At 42.1% G+C, this 14,519-nt stretch overlaps 1 protein-coding gene across 1 annotated transcript; it reads right to left on the bottom strand.

The window, feature by feature from the left end:
* Positions 1-3,371: 3,371 nt before the first annotated feature.
* On the bottom strand, positions 3,372-13,843 carry LOC116903200 (C-type lectin domain family 2 member D2-like). Its single transcript, XM_032905577.1, has 5 exons — positions 13,675-13,843; positions 6,276-6,404; positions 5,184-5,362; positions 4,508-4,614; positions 3,372-3,498 (listed from the first exon to the last, which is right to left on the bottom strand). Exons 1-5 carry the CDS (start codon positions 13,841-13,843, stop codon positions 3,372-3,374), a joined length of 711 nt encoding a protein of 236 aa, XP_032761468.1.
* Positions 13,844-14,519: the final 676 nt, after the last annotated feature.

Genomic DNA, 14,519 nt, shown 5'->3' on the forward strand with positions numbered 1-14,519 from the left:
GACAATATGGATGGAATTCTTTTCTTGGAGACCTTAAGGTGCCATTAAATTGAAGCATCTTCCTTATGACCTACTACCCTACATATTCCCAACCTCTTTTAAAGAAAATCAACCAAACTACTCAACGCCCTCCTGGAATCACACAACACCACCGACAGGCAGATCCCACAACAACTACAATCTAAGCTGCTCTCATGCTCACACCACACTCAAGCATACACTACACTACACATTTATGCCTCTCAAGAAAACATTCACAACACGACTGCAGGCTGGGGAGACATGTACCTCCAGGGGACTTTAATCACAGCTCACTCACAAAAACAATTTCGCCCACAACCTGATCAGGACACAAGCACTGGGACTCTTCAGGCTGACTCCAACACCCCAGGCTGGGACTCAGGGCGGGAACACGACTCAACTCCTCGCATCAGCCTCCTTCACATGGAGACCACGCCATCTGCTGATCTCCTTTATTTCAGATAAAGTCCCAACTCCTTGAAATTGGATGTCTACTTCTTCAAGTAGCCACCTTGAAGGACAAGATTTGGAAAGATAATCGTCACATCTCCTCCAGTGATGGGCATTGCTTCCATCTCAATATTATTACTACTTTTCCTGCGTTGGGACTTTACGTCTCTATAAAAATTTGCCAGAATAATCAGGTTGGCCCCCTTTTAGGTTTTTTAATTGTCTATAGAATTTGCCTCAGCATCATTTTCTAATCTCACATCTGTTTTTAGAGCAGTAATGCTTAATTGTCCTAAGGAGGAGAGCTTTCCCTGCCTGAGAGCCTGCAATAGGCCCCACTGAGAGTTCTTTCTTTTTGGTAAGGTGTTGTCCCATTTCTATGCATGGATTTACTCTACACTCCCCAGCTAAGTGTTGGCCTTTGCCACATCTTTTACATATTCCAGAAGGCATTGGCTCCCTTTGGGGATTAATTTCCTTTTCTCTGAAGTTTCTTCTGAAACGACCCTGCTCATCAAATCAAGGCATTTGACATTTTTGGTCGTCTCAAAACCTCGAGTGTCAACCTCCTAAGATCCTATCAGGGAACTAGGTGTCACATCTGCTGTGTTCTCATCCACTCATCTAAGATGCTGACCTCGCCCTCCATGGTCTGATCACATCCTTGCTTTCCACACTCACATTTTCAAAGGCTAAAGATCCGATCACTACCTTTCTTATTGATGGCTCTGACACACTCCTTCCCACAGCTGAGGTTAACCTTTGCAGGAAGTCATGTAAGGTCTCCAGTGGACTTTGCTTGACTTGAGGAAATGGTTCAAGTCTTTACACTGGGCATTTCATGCTCCCAACTGACACAACACCAAGATTTTTTCATCATATGCAGCCTGCACCTCTATCCCAGCACAGTGACCTTCATCAAGCAGCTTATCTTTGGCTCCATCTCTACCCCTGACCCTTACTGTGCTGTGTGATCTTCACCTCTTCTCTCCACCATAAGAACCATTGGAAATGTGACCCAAGGTCTAATATTGCTTGTGCCATATCCTTCCACTCTTGGGGGAATTATTCTATTTTTAATAGTCCAAGAAGACAGGATTCATCTTACAAATGATGAATGTGTCTCAAAATTAGTGACACTCTCCTTAAATGTTCTCAGTTCTAACATCCATGAGGTGACATTCAAACACCTGATAACCCTTGCATGATCATCATCTGGAGATCTTTGTTGTGTACTAACCGATAAAACTAAAGACTGTTTTCTAATACCCTTTGGTTGGCTTTCTCTAATTTTATCTCCTGGCTCTCCCTGAGTATTTTCCTTAATTGAAGTTTTAAATTCCTCCCTAAAGGTCTGTCCCCATGCTTCAGATCTCTCCTTCTGTTGTCCTTCCTCTTGCTTGAGCTCCTGTATTCTCTGTTCAATGTTCTACATCCACATTTTAGATTAATTCTTTATATTGTAGTTCTGATATTATGCAGTCTATTTTCTTTTCATTGATTAATTTTAAAAGGTCATTCTCCAAGTCTTGCTTCCAATCCTCATTATTTTCTCTCTGCTACCCACTCTGATCTGACGCCCCAGGGAAGGGGAATGACCAGGGTGGAATGGGGTGGGGATGGGAGGGATAGGGGGTGGGGATGAGGGGAAGACACTCTCAGAAATGAAGGGGGTATGGGGTGAAGAACTCTGGGAGGGGGGACAAGGAGGGCAGCATTTGGAATTTACATAAGTAAAATAAGAAAAAAGAGAAAAAGTAGCGGTTACTAATCCTGGTGTGATTTAGTTTATGTTTAAGATATGAGTACCAGATCATACCTGAATACCTACTTAATTCAGAACCATTACATTTTAAATTTTTCATTGGTTTTTTTATTTATTTACATTTTAAATGTTATCCTCTTTCCTGGTTTCCACTCTGAAATCCACCTATCCCATCCCCCACACCGCTTCTATGAAGGAGTTCACCCACCCCCCAACCACCCTAGATCCATGGCCCTAGAATTTACCTATTCTGGGACATCGAGCCTTCACATGACCAAGGGCCTCCATTTCCATCGATGGCAGATAAGGCCATCCTCTGCTACATATGCAGCTGGAGCCATGGGTCCCTACATGTGTACTCTTGTGGCTATTTAGTCCCTGGGAGCTCTGGAGAGTCTGGTTGGTTGATATTGTTGTTCTTCCTAAGGGTTGGAAATTCCTTCAGCTCCTTTAGTTCTTCCCCTAACTCCTCCATTGGGGTTTCTAGGCTCAGTCCGGTGGTTGGCTGCAAGCATCTGCATCTTTATTGGTCAGGCTCTGAGAAGAGTCTCTCAGGAGACAGCTCAATCAGGTTCTTGTCATCAAGGACTTATTGGCAGCAGCAATAACGTCTGGGATTGGTGTCAGCAGATGGGATGGATCTCTAGTTGGGTAAGTCTCTGAATGACCTTTCCTTCAGTCTCTGCTCCACTCTTTGTGCCTGAATTTCTTTTAGACAGTAACAATTCTAGATTAAATTATTGAGAAGGATGCTTGGTCCTCAACTGCAGGTTGTGCCTAACGTCTGGATATGGTCTCCACAGGTTCTCTCTTCCCTTGGGTATTTCAGCTAATCTCATCCCCAATGGGTCCTGGGAGCCATTCCTGGCATATGGGACTTTCTGTTGGCTACTCCTAGTTCCCCATCTCCCGTTGCTACACACCTATATTCAATTTCCTCACCTTCTGAACATCTCCTCCCAAACCCCTGTCTCAAACACACATATGAATAGTCCTCATAGAGTATTATCATCTTTGATGTCACCATGCATTATTCACTGATTTTGATAATATCATTAGTGAAGTAGGAACTGTAGATTACATGTTCTGTGTTCCTCAGGATTCTTAGGACAAACTCTCTACCCTGCACACAAAACTACTGGCACTGTGAGGTGTAGCTGTTGGGCTTGCTACAAATCCAATTCCGTTTTATGTACTCCCTGCTACTGCTGATCCCATTGTCACTCAGGAAACCATGGTTTTCAACTCCTCCAATAGAAACTCTGAAAAAAAAAAGAAAGAAAGAAAAACATTTCTACAGAGTCTGCCATTGCATTGCAATCGTCTCTCTCTCATCTTCTCCACTTATTTACAATATGGATCAGAAGCCCAGTACACACACTAACTTTGCACCTAGAAATTTATACATCATCAGGGTTTCACTTGATCAGGACACGTCTGTCACTCATCCATGTTTACTCCTGTAATGTGTGTACAATATTTGCTGTCACGTTCATGTGAACGGCAGCAGTGGGTGGAACACAAGGCTGATTTTCAGTGCTCTCTCAAACTATTTTTCTACAGATGCATAAAAGTGGAAGAAAATGCACCACTTAGTAAACTGCTGAAAGGTCTTATGGAGGTAGCTGGTTCTGTGTTTTATATTCCAGTGAAATGGGTCTGTTCAAAATGGCTGTGCTCACATTCAAGAGCTGTCCCCAATGCACTTTGATGACAAGAACTTAGGGGAGATTCTCAATGCCCCTGGAGTCTCTGCTTCTGAAAACAAGCACAATCATGCAAAGAGACGACTGATAATAATCAGGTTTGCAGTTCTGAAGTGGCTTTCTAGGGTTTTAGAGCCTTTGGCCCTTCACATGCCTGTGGACATCAAACAAGGGCACTTATCACCAGGGAAATGTTTCCAAGTGGTAATAGCAGACAACATCTACCCAGATATTTATTCTAAATATTTGGAGTGGAATAACACTATGTAAATACTTCAAGTTGATGGCAAATAAATGGAAGAGCATACAGTTGATTTAATTTGTAAGGAGGTGGAGTTTGCTAGGGATTGGCCATTGAATGAGGCACACAACCTATGCTCAGGGCATGCCTCCAGCCCAAGGGTTCATTCTTTTCTATCTTCCCAGTATGTGACACTGACTTTCATCCTTCAGCCACAACACACACACACACACACACACACACACACACACACACACACACACACAAACACACAAACACACAATACATGAACACAGTAGAAGAAAAAAACATTGTGAAACATACAAGTTGTTATACTCAGTGTTGTCTGTCCACTTCCAAGGGTGCGCTGATGACTCTCTGTGCAGGCCAATCCAGTAATCAAAACTCCCTTTGTGTCTCCTTAGGAAATTCTGTCATAAAACACAAAAAGCCGAGAATGCATGTGTCTCTGTTTCAGATGATCCTGGAATCTCTCCACTCCACAGCTTCCTCTAGAGATAACAGGAGGGAGGAACTGAGGGGCACAGATTTGGAGCTGTACTAGTCACCAGTGGTCAGTGGATCCACTTGACATCTGTAATTCTAAAGAACCTCATTGGAACTAAAGTACCCAATGTAACAACATGTTCCTGTGTGGCCAGGAGAGTTCTGGGTTAACCTCCCACTGCAGTTATTAGCAGTTGTCTCCTTCTGTATAGAACATGTATCAGATTACAGGAAAACACCCATGACCATGCGGTATCCCAGAAAAAAAGGCAGATCTAATCTTCCAGCTGACTATGAGCACTGTGTGAGAGAATGTTTCTTGAATGTATTAGGGCTCCAGTCAGAAGTCAAAAATCAGCAAATGAAACGCACTCACACGTGTCCCATGTCTCCATGTGCATGGGATGGGATCCGTCCTTCTATAACTCTCATCTCAAGGCAGGAAAATATTCAACAGAACAAACAGACAAACCAATCTCTGCCCCCTTCTTACCAACTCCTCCTGGTTGTCAAATCGTGCTAATTCGGCCTCTTGTTCCATACAGAGGGTCTGGCTCAATTTCCAATTACTTGGTGTTTCGTTAAAATAAAAACATTTATTTCCAACTCCAATCCAGTTTCCCGGGCAAGTGGCACTGGTATTTATGGTTGAGATCTGTGCTGTCTTTTTTACTAAAATTTAGACAATACAATGAATTATAACAAGCATGTGGTCAGGCATATGAAATATCCTCCTGAGCTCTGCTGTGAGGTGTGAATTTGATTGTAGCTTTCCTAAGTGATCCCTAAAAATCCTCTCCTGAGCATGATAGGACTTTATCTAAAGTCTCCCACCTTAGGCCTGTGTCCCGTTCTCTCTCAGGTGCTCACTGACAGTAGGGCTCCCAGGAAATGCATTTCTACAATAGCCTCACTTCCTGAGCTTTGGATGACTGTTTACTACACAGGGATGGCTACAGCAACAAGCACTCTGGATGGACAACTATTGACAGCCAGCCTACTAATTGGGAGAGCAGTGAGGATTTTGTATAATGTAGTGTATACAGTGTGGACACGTTGCACTAAAGGATCATTCACATACATAAGAGGACAGAGCAAGATTTTAATTACAGTATGCTGAATACTGTGGTACTAAAATCCTATAAATTTATTACTTCAGAAACTTTCCATTTAATACTTTCAAAATGCAATTGAGCCTGATTACTAAACCCATGGGTCATGGTGGGAGGCACTGTATCTTTCTGGCCATAATACTCTTCTCTGCCCTCACCTTTTGAGATTTCCTCTCATGATTCTCTGCCTTGGACAGTTCCCCCAGGTGTACCATGTCCCCTGCATCAGTGCCTACAGCCTGCTGGATGTCAGCTTCCCAGGGAGGCTGAGCCTGGCCTCCTGTGCACACCACAGCCTGTGCTGTTCCTTCACTGCATCTTCCTGCTGGAACCTAAGTTCCCAGAGAACAGGAACTTCCAGGTGTTTTCTCTGGAGCCCTTCCCACAATGCCTAGCTCACAGTGCTCAGTGAGTATAACTGACAATGTGGATGTGGACAGAGGGACGCAGGATTTGGAGAGTGAGTCACTCACCTGACAAAGCAACAGAAAGAGCAACTACAGCTACAGTGAGGATAATGATCACTACTCGATAGTAACAGGTTAGCTTAGCAGGAGACTCAGGGGAGACGATTCTGAGAAACTTTCTTTGGAGCATTTTACCTGTAACATATGAGTATTAAAATGACAATTTTAAGAATTTCTTAAGGAAAATAAAATAAATTCACCACAAATCCTGCTTAACAATTGCCTAAATTCCTGGAAGGCTTCCACCAATCCTTTTAGAGGAGGCCCTGATCTACAAAGAATGTCCCTGATAGAAAGAAGTCTAGAGAGGATGGAAATAGAGCTTCTGCCAGGGACTCTTCTGGTGATTGAACTCTGGATGAATAGTGAAAGTTCAATAATAGAGGGAGTAGAGATCCCAGTGAAATGCAAACAACTAAACTCTGGATATACATCCGTGAAAAGCGCCCTGGTTAGAAGGAATTATGGGAACACTAGAAATAAACATTGATGTTATTAGTCATATTAATGAAATCAGAAAAGAGGGGAAACTAGAAATACCTCAATAAACACAGCAAGATCAGGTGAAAAATGGAAATGCAAGGACCTTCCTCAATCTACAAAAGTTATCCATTAACAACAAGACCAAGTCCAACTTCAGTCAGCTTCATTCTCAGTGGTGCAATTATGAATGTATCCCAGTGATCAGGAGCAAGAGTCGGATGTCTGCTCATTACTCCAGGTAGACTTTTGCCAGGAGGTCCTCACCAGGACAAAGAAATAGGGTCAGGTATCTGGAGAATGGCTCAGCTGTGAAGATCGCTGCACCTCTTCCAGAGAACCTGGGTTCAAGGCCTACGACCCATAAGGTAGCTAACAACACTGAACAACTCCAGTTCCGGGGATCCATTGCCTCTTCTGGCTTCTGCAGGCCCTGGGTATTCGTGAGATGCACAAACATGCAGGGAAACATGAAAGGAGTACATGAAAAGAATTTTCATTTATTTATTTATTTATTTATTTATTTATTTATTTTTATTAACTTATATTTCTTATTTACATTTCGAGTGTTATTCCCTTTCCCAGTTTATGGGCCAACATTCCCCTAACCTCTCCCCCTCCCCTTCTTTATGGGTGTTCCCCTCGCCATCCTCCCCACATTGCTGTCTTCTCCCAACAATCACGTTCACTGGGGGTTCAGTCTTAGCAGGACCCAGGGCTTCTCCTTACACTGGTGATCTTGCTAGGATATTCAATGCTATCTATGAGGTCAGAGTCCAGGGTCAGTCCATGTATAGTCTTTAGGTAGTGGCTTAGTCCCTGGAAGCTCTGGTTGCTTGGCATTGTTGTTCATATGGGGTCTCGAGCCCCTTCAAGCTTTCCAGTTCTTTCTCTGATTCCTTCAACGGGGGTCCTGTTCTCAGTTCAGTGGTTTGCTGCTGGCATTCACCTCTGTATTTGCTGTATTCTGGCTGTGTCTCTCAGGAGAGATCTACATCCGGTTCCTGTCAGCCTGCACTTCTTTGCTTCAACCATCTTGCCTAATTGGGTGGCTGTATATGTATGGGACACATGTGGGGCAGGCTCTGAATGGGTGTTCCTTCTGTCTCTGTTTTAATCTTTTCCTCTCTATTCCCTGCCAAGGGTATTCTTGTTCCCCTTTTAAAGAAGGAGTGAAGAATTCACATTTTGATCTTGAGTTTCATGTGTTCTAGGCATCTAGGGTAATTCAAGCATTTGGGCTAATAGCCACTTATCAATGAGTGCATACCATGTGTGCTTTTCTGTAATTGGGTTACCTCACTCAGGATGATATTTTCCAGTTCCAACCATTTGCCTACGAATTTCATAAAGTCATTGTTTTTGATAGCTGAGTAATATCCCATTGTGTAGATGTACCACATTTTCTGTATCCATTCCTCTGTTGAAGGGCATCTGGGTTCTTTCCAGCTTCTGGTTATTATAAATAAGGCTGCTATGAACATAGTGGAGCACGTGTCTTTTTTATATGTTGGGGCATCTTTTGGGTATATGCCCAAAAGAGGTATAGCTGGATCATCAGGCAGTTCAATGTCCAATTTTCTGAGGAACCTCCAGACTGATTTCCAGAATGGTTGTACCAGTCTGCAATCCCACCAACAATGGAGGAGTGTTCCTCTTTCTCCACATCCTCGCCAGCATTTGCTGTCACCTGAGTTTTTGATCTTAGCCATTCTCACTGGTGTGAGGTGAAATCTCAGGGTTGTTTTGATTTGCATTTCCTTATGACTAAAGATGTTGAACATTTCTTTTGGTGTTTCTCAGTCTTTTGGCATTCCTCAGCTGTGAATTCTTTGTTTAGTTCTGAACCCCATTTTTAATAGGGTTATTTGTCTCCCTGCGGTCTAACTTCTTGAGTTCTTTGTATATTTTGGATATAAGGCCTCTATCTGTTGTAGGATTGGTAAAGATCTTTTCCCAATCTGTTGGTTGCCGTTTTGTCCTAACCACAGTGTCCTTTGCCTTACAGAAGCTTTGCAGTTTTATGAGATCCCATTTGTCAATTCTTGATCTTAGAGCATAAGCCATTGGTGTTTTGTTCAGGAAATTTTTTCCAGTGCCCATGTGTTTGAGTTGCTTTCCCACTTTTTCTTCTATTAGTTTGAGTTTATCTGGTTTGATGTGGAGGTCCTTGATCCACTTCGACTTAAGCTTTCTACAGGGTGATAAGCATGGATCGATCTGCATTCTTCTACATGTTGACCTCCAGTTGAACCAGCACCATTTGCTGAAAATGCTCTTTTTTTCCATAGGATGGTTTTGGCTCCTTTGTCAAAAATCAAGTGCCCATAAGTGTGTGGGTTCATTTCTGGGTCTTCAATTCTGTTCCATTGGTCTATGTGTCTGTCTCTGTACCAATACCATGCAGTATTTATCACTATTGCTCTGTAATACTGCTTGAGTTCAGGGATAGTGATTCCCCCTGAAGTCCTTTTATTGTTGAGGATAGTTTTAGCTATCCTGGGTTTTTTGTTATTCCAGATGAATTTGCAAATTGTTCTGTCTAACTCTTTGAAGAATTGGATTGGTATTTTGATGGGGATTGCATTGAATCTGTAGATCGCTTTTGGTAAAATGGCCATTTTTACTATATTAATCTTGCCAATCCATGAGCATGGGAGATCTTTCCATCTTCTGAGGTCTTCTTCAATTTCTTTCTTCAGAGTCTTGAAGTTCTTATTGTACAGATATTTTACTTGTTTGGTTAAAGTCACACCGAGGTACTTTATATTATTTGGGTCTATTATGAAGGGTGTCATTTCTAAAAGGAGTTTCTTAAAGAACGAAAGAAGCTTTACACTTCTCAGAAACTGGTGAAACTCTTTCTCCTCACAGATGACATGGTTCTATCTACATAAGAATTCTAATCCATCTGCCAAAGACTACTGGATGTAAAAAATGAGTTTACAAAGCTGTACGATGGGGCATCACTGGTAAAAATGAGTTATATTTTCCTGTCAAGTGGAAATTAATATCTTAGCACTCTTTACAGTAATGACAAAAAAACCATAAAATTACAAATATAAAAATGGGATGTTCATAATCAGCATAAGAAAGACTACATGTAAAGCCATGAAGAAATAAAGATAGGAAAGTTGGCTCAGTGGTTAAGATTTAACTTGTTAACCTGTTGTTATTAGAGAGGACCTGGGTTCAATTCTAGCACCCATATAACAACTCCCACACATCTATAATTCAACATTCTGGAAATCTGACACCTTTTCCTGACCTTGGTGGACATTAGGTATACACATGATCAATACTTGTCTATGCAGGCCAAACACTTATTCACGTTACATTTGGAAAATGAAAGAAAAACGAAATCAAGGCAGCTGTAAACACATAATGATCTGAGAACTCTCCATATTCTTCATATGTCAACAATTCCTGAACAAGTTTATATGTTCCTGGGGAGTGACTGCCTTCAGAAAAAAATGTAATTACACAAAGTTACATGAAAAGTACTGTGAAAATTAAAAAGACAACAGAATATTCAAACATGATTCTGAAAAGGAGTAGGTCAAAATCAGAAAGATCACAGAGCCTAATCAGCCTGGTGCTATCAAGAGAGTAGGCATTGAAACAAGACAGCAGAAAACAGGACTCCAGAATGACATCAGACACGTGTAGGCAATAGACACTTAACAGATGAATGATTTTTAAGCAGGGAAAGGGTGACATCGCTCCAGTATGTGCCACTGAAACAACCTGCTGACTGACTGCTAAAAAAGGGAAGAAACAAGACTACTACAGTCCATCTGTGGACTTACAGACCCAAGCACAAAGCTTAATATCATAAAGTCATTTCATTTTTTTAGGAAGGTAAGTGAGAATGTTTGTGAACTTGGCTTGGGCAAAAATGAACTCAGATAAAAGAGCAAAATGACTGTGCTAGCAAGATGGTTAAACATTGATGGTGATGTAGATGTTGAAATAGATCTAACACCTTTTTGAGGCAAAACTGTGCAGCTACTACAAAGCAGTTTGTAAGTGTAAAATATGATACACTCTCATCCTGCCAACATGTGCCCACGCTAGAAAGTACAGCCTGCATTTAAATTTTAAGAAATCTTTATGTGACTGTTTGCAGCAGCTTAAGGGTCCTGGTAAAAATGACACATTTGTGACCATTGAAATATCTCCAAGCTGATGACAAGATAAACCTTCTCTCAACACAAGGAACAACTCAGACCACATGCCTGTGTGTGCCTTTTCTCATGCCACTTTAACAGGACAAATGTCCCATAGGCTCCTAACCAAAAATGACTGTATACTAAGCCAGCCAGCAAGCTTATGCAAACTCGAGGTCAGAGAGCTACAGGATGTGGTCCCCTTGCAGTTACCTTTGAACAGAGACCCTCAACTGCCATTACTTGCTTCCTCCTCTCACTTCTCTAGAAGTTTCTGTGAGTTTTCCATAACCTCTCTGTATAATATTTGCTGGTGAGATTCTTGAGAAATTCTGAATTCACAGCATAGTTCTGTGTCAGTGGTGCTGTGGATACGGTCTCTCAGCATCTAGCCCGAAGTGCTTGTTCCTGACAGGCTACTGCTAGGCACTGCACTGTGAGTGATGAGCAGAGGAGGTTGCTCTGACAAGATGAAGGAACTGAGGCAGGATTCTCTGCTTCATGGATCCATTGTATGGAATCTGAAACGGTGAGTACTTAAGGCTGCAGCAGGGGAGCAGTGAGTGAGTCTCCAACAGACAATGGGGAGAGTAGGGTAGGGTAGGGGGTCTGTATATACTTTTAATATTATTGTTTTAGTCTTATTTATTTTATGTGTAAGAATGCTTTTTTGGCCTGTATGCGTATATGCATGTATGTATGTATGTATGCATGCATGTATGAATGTATGTATGTGTGTGTGTGTGTATGTATGTATGTATGTATGTATGTATGTATGTATGTATGTATAGTATACTCCATGCATGCCTAGTGTTAGTGGAGCTCAGAAAAGTATGTTGAATCCCTGGAATTAGAGTTAGGGTTGGGTATGTGAGCCACCATATGGGTGCTGGGTATGAAACCCCAGTCCTCTGTAGGAGCAATAAATGCTCTCAATGGTTGAGCCAACTCTCCAGCCTCTATATATTTTCATGATAAATGTATGATTCTCTGTTTTCAAAATTGAGGGAAAAGTATACAAGTGTATTAATTTTACTAAGTTCAAATTATACCTTTTAGAAAACTTCCACTGACTTCAGTCATTGCATTTTGCTCATTTTCATAGGCCTAAAACACCAGGAAGCTTCTATTACATTAACAACCAAGAAAAAGGACACTTAGGATGAGAAGGCTTTAAGGACTGAACTGTGTGCGGCCTTTGGAATTTGGATCCACACAGAACTCTCACAATTCATTCCTAATAGTTATAAAAAGTATTTAAAGACGGCATAAGAACTTCTCATGTGCTCACTTCCAGCTCCAGCATTTCTCAGCCATGAGTTGCTGTGAGCAATGGAGTTTCCCCTGTGAGCGCTCCTCTGATCTCCTCACACTCCCTACAGAAAGCACATCTTGGGAGATTTCTAAACCCCTTCATATTGTGAAGGAGTGGTTTCATTGTGATTTCTACTTCTGCATCATGCTTTAAAAAAATCTTTCTGAATTCAAGAAAATAGTGTAAGCTCCTGTCTGATTTTAGTGATCTCCTCTAGGAAGAACAATGTTGGAATTTCAGTGCCTGACTAATCTGTCTCAGCATGTCACCCAGGTGCACCTAAGTTCTCACAAAAGACACCGCCCAATCGTATCTTATTAATGCATAACATTACATTGTATATGAGTTCGAAATTTTTCCACACTCATCCACTGATAGATGCTGATGCATGTTTCATTGGAGTCTCTGACTTGGCAGACACCCTCCCCCTCCCACAGTCCAGCTATGGCACCAAAAGCCCAGCTCAGCTTTCCTGGCAGCTATAGCAACCTTCTCCCCTGCCTAGGGGACCTCACTTGGGCATAAGCCCAGCTGTGGCAGACAGGTCATTTTCCTTCACTTACAATCTATACACAAACTTCCTTGTCACAGCCTGGGCAGGACTTCTTCTGTCCTGTCCCTTGAGACTGGTGAACTTGCCCTGGAGCTGTTGTGAAATAAATATGCCTTTCTACTTTTCATTCAGCTTGAATTGGCTTATGACATCAGTAGAGAAACCCATTAGTGTGTCCCAAGCACTGACTACTGTAAACAGTGTTACAACACACAAACAAGTAAACACATCACTTACCAGGGGCTGGAGGAGTAGAGAGGGAGGACACGATATTTTCTATAAATTTGTATCAGATCTGGGGTTCAAAGGCACAGTAGGATGAAGACTGCTCACGATAATGGACACTATGTCTAAAGCCAGCCCAAGGGATTTTGAAAATAGTCATCACAATGACCCAAGAGCATGATCATTAATTTTAATGTGTCAATCAAAACACCACATCCTGCTCTGGCTGTGAATTGTTTGGATTTGCTCACCAGCAGGGGCCGCCACTGGCAGAAGATGAAAAACCGGCCATTTTAGAATTTTACCATTTTATATGTTATTAGTCACAGGCTCTCTTAAGGCCCTCTGGTGGCCATCTAGACCCTAGACCCTCAGAAGCACCTGGCTTATCTGAGAAACAATAGTATTTGTTACTCATGAGCTTTCTCTTTGGGCATTAGTCAGAGGAAGTCAAAGGTTAAAGAAGCTGTGGTGCCTTGAGAGAGCCTGGTCTGCAGACAGCAGAGAGAGTGACTTTCACTGAATTCAGCTTTATGGACCTTGGCCACTGCTGTGAAGACCAGATTGCCATTTTTATCCCATAAAAAAAAAAAAAAAAAAAAAGTCTGAGGAGCAAAGGAAATCTTTACTTTTGTACCCACAACAACAGGTGCTCTGACTTACTGTGAGGAATTCTTGACCTGATGGAACCTGACAATGACTCAGAGGCAGAGGCAGAGGCAGCAGACGGATCACAGCTGCGACTCTGCCTCAAGGAGGTCTGTTCTTCATTCTGTGTAAGGGTCCTGGAGAGGTGTGGGGGAACATCCTGTAGGTGTGCACTGGACAGCATTGAGTAGGAGTCAAGGGAGGCATGGTTAGATCTCCCTCCTCTTCAGCTTGTCCCCTACCTCCCAGAACAGTGTTTCCAATCATCACAGCTGGTAGGAGGAGGAGCTTGGCCTGAGATCCTCAGGCTGACACCAGGCCCTTGATCTAGCAATAACTGGGAACTCTGTACTTCAAGAAATTCGCTATTTTATTCCTAAACAACAATATTATGGTGGGGGTGGAATCATGGCTAAGCAGTGGAAGGCACTTACTGCCCTTGTAGAAAGACACTTAGTTCATTTCCAACACTCACATGGTGGCTCACAATTGTCTAAGTCTGCTTCCAGGGGATTCAACACCTTCTTCTCACCTCTGTGGAAACCAGCCATGCACGTATTGCACACAGACATACAGGAAAAGCACCATACAAATTAAAAAAAAATGTTTTTTTTTTTAATTAGAGGGGAAGAGAGTTAAAGAATAAAATATATATTTTTTTCAAAATGGAGAGGATGCAGTTTTAAGTAGAAATCGTCAATGTCCTGTTCTCGTTATTTATTATGAACTAAAACTGTAGATGGTTTTGCAGGTGGGATAAATCTCACAGCCCCACCCTACAGAAAAAAACCTGGGATACAATATCCAACACTAGGACCAAAATTGTTCCCTGAGGCCACAGTGTTATTTAAGGCCAGAAA

This window comes from Rattus rattus, chromosome 6 (assembly GCF_011064425.1).
Source record: "Rattus rattus isolate New Zealand chromosome 6, Rrattus_CSIRO_v1, whole genome shotgun sequence".
Classification (NCBI taxonomy): domain Eukaryota; kingdom Metazoa; phylum Chordata; class Mammalia; order Rodentia; family Muridae; genus Rattus; species Rattus rattus.

Bases quoted from the DNA above. Each gene is read 5' to 3' on its own strand.
- LOC116903200 (XM_032905577.1), bottom strand. From the start codon at position 13,843: ATGCTGTCCAGTGCACACCTACAGGATGTTCCCCCACACCTCTCCAGG. The intron at 5,363-6,275 runs GTGAGTGACTCA...TCTAAATTTTAG, and splicing joins TCTTTCTGTTGCTTTGTCAG to TAAAAAAGACAGCACAGATC. The intron at 3,499-4,507 runs GTATGTTTCACA...TTTTTTTTTCAG, and splicing joins AACACTGAGTATAACAACTT to AGTTTCTATTGGAGGAGTTG.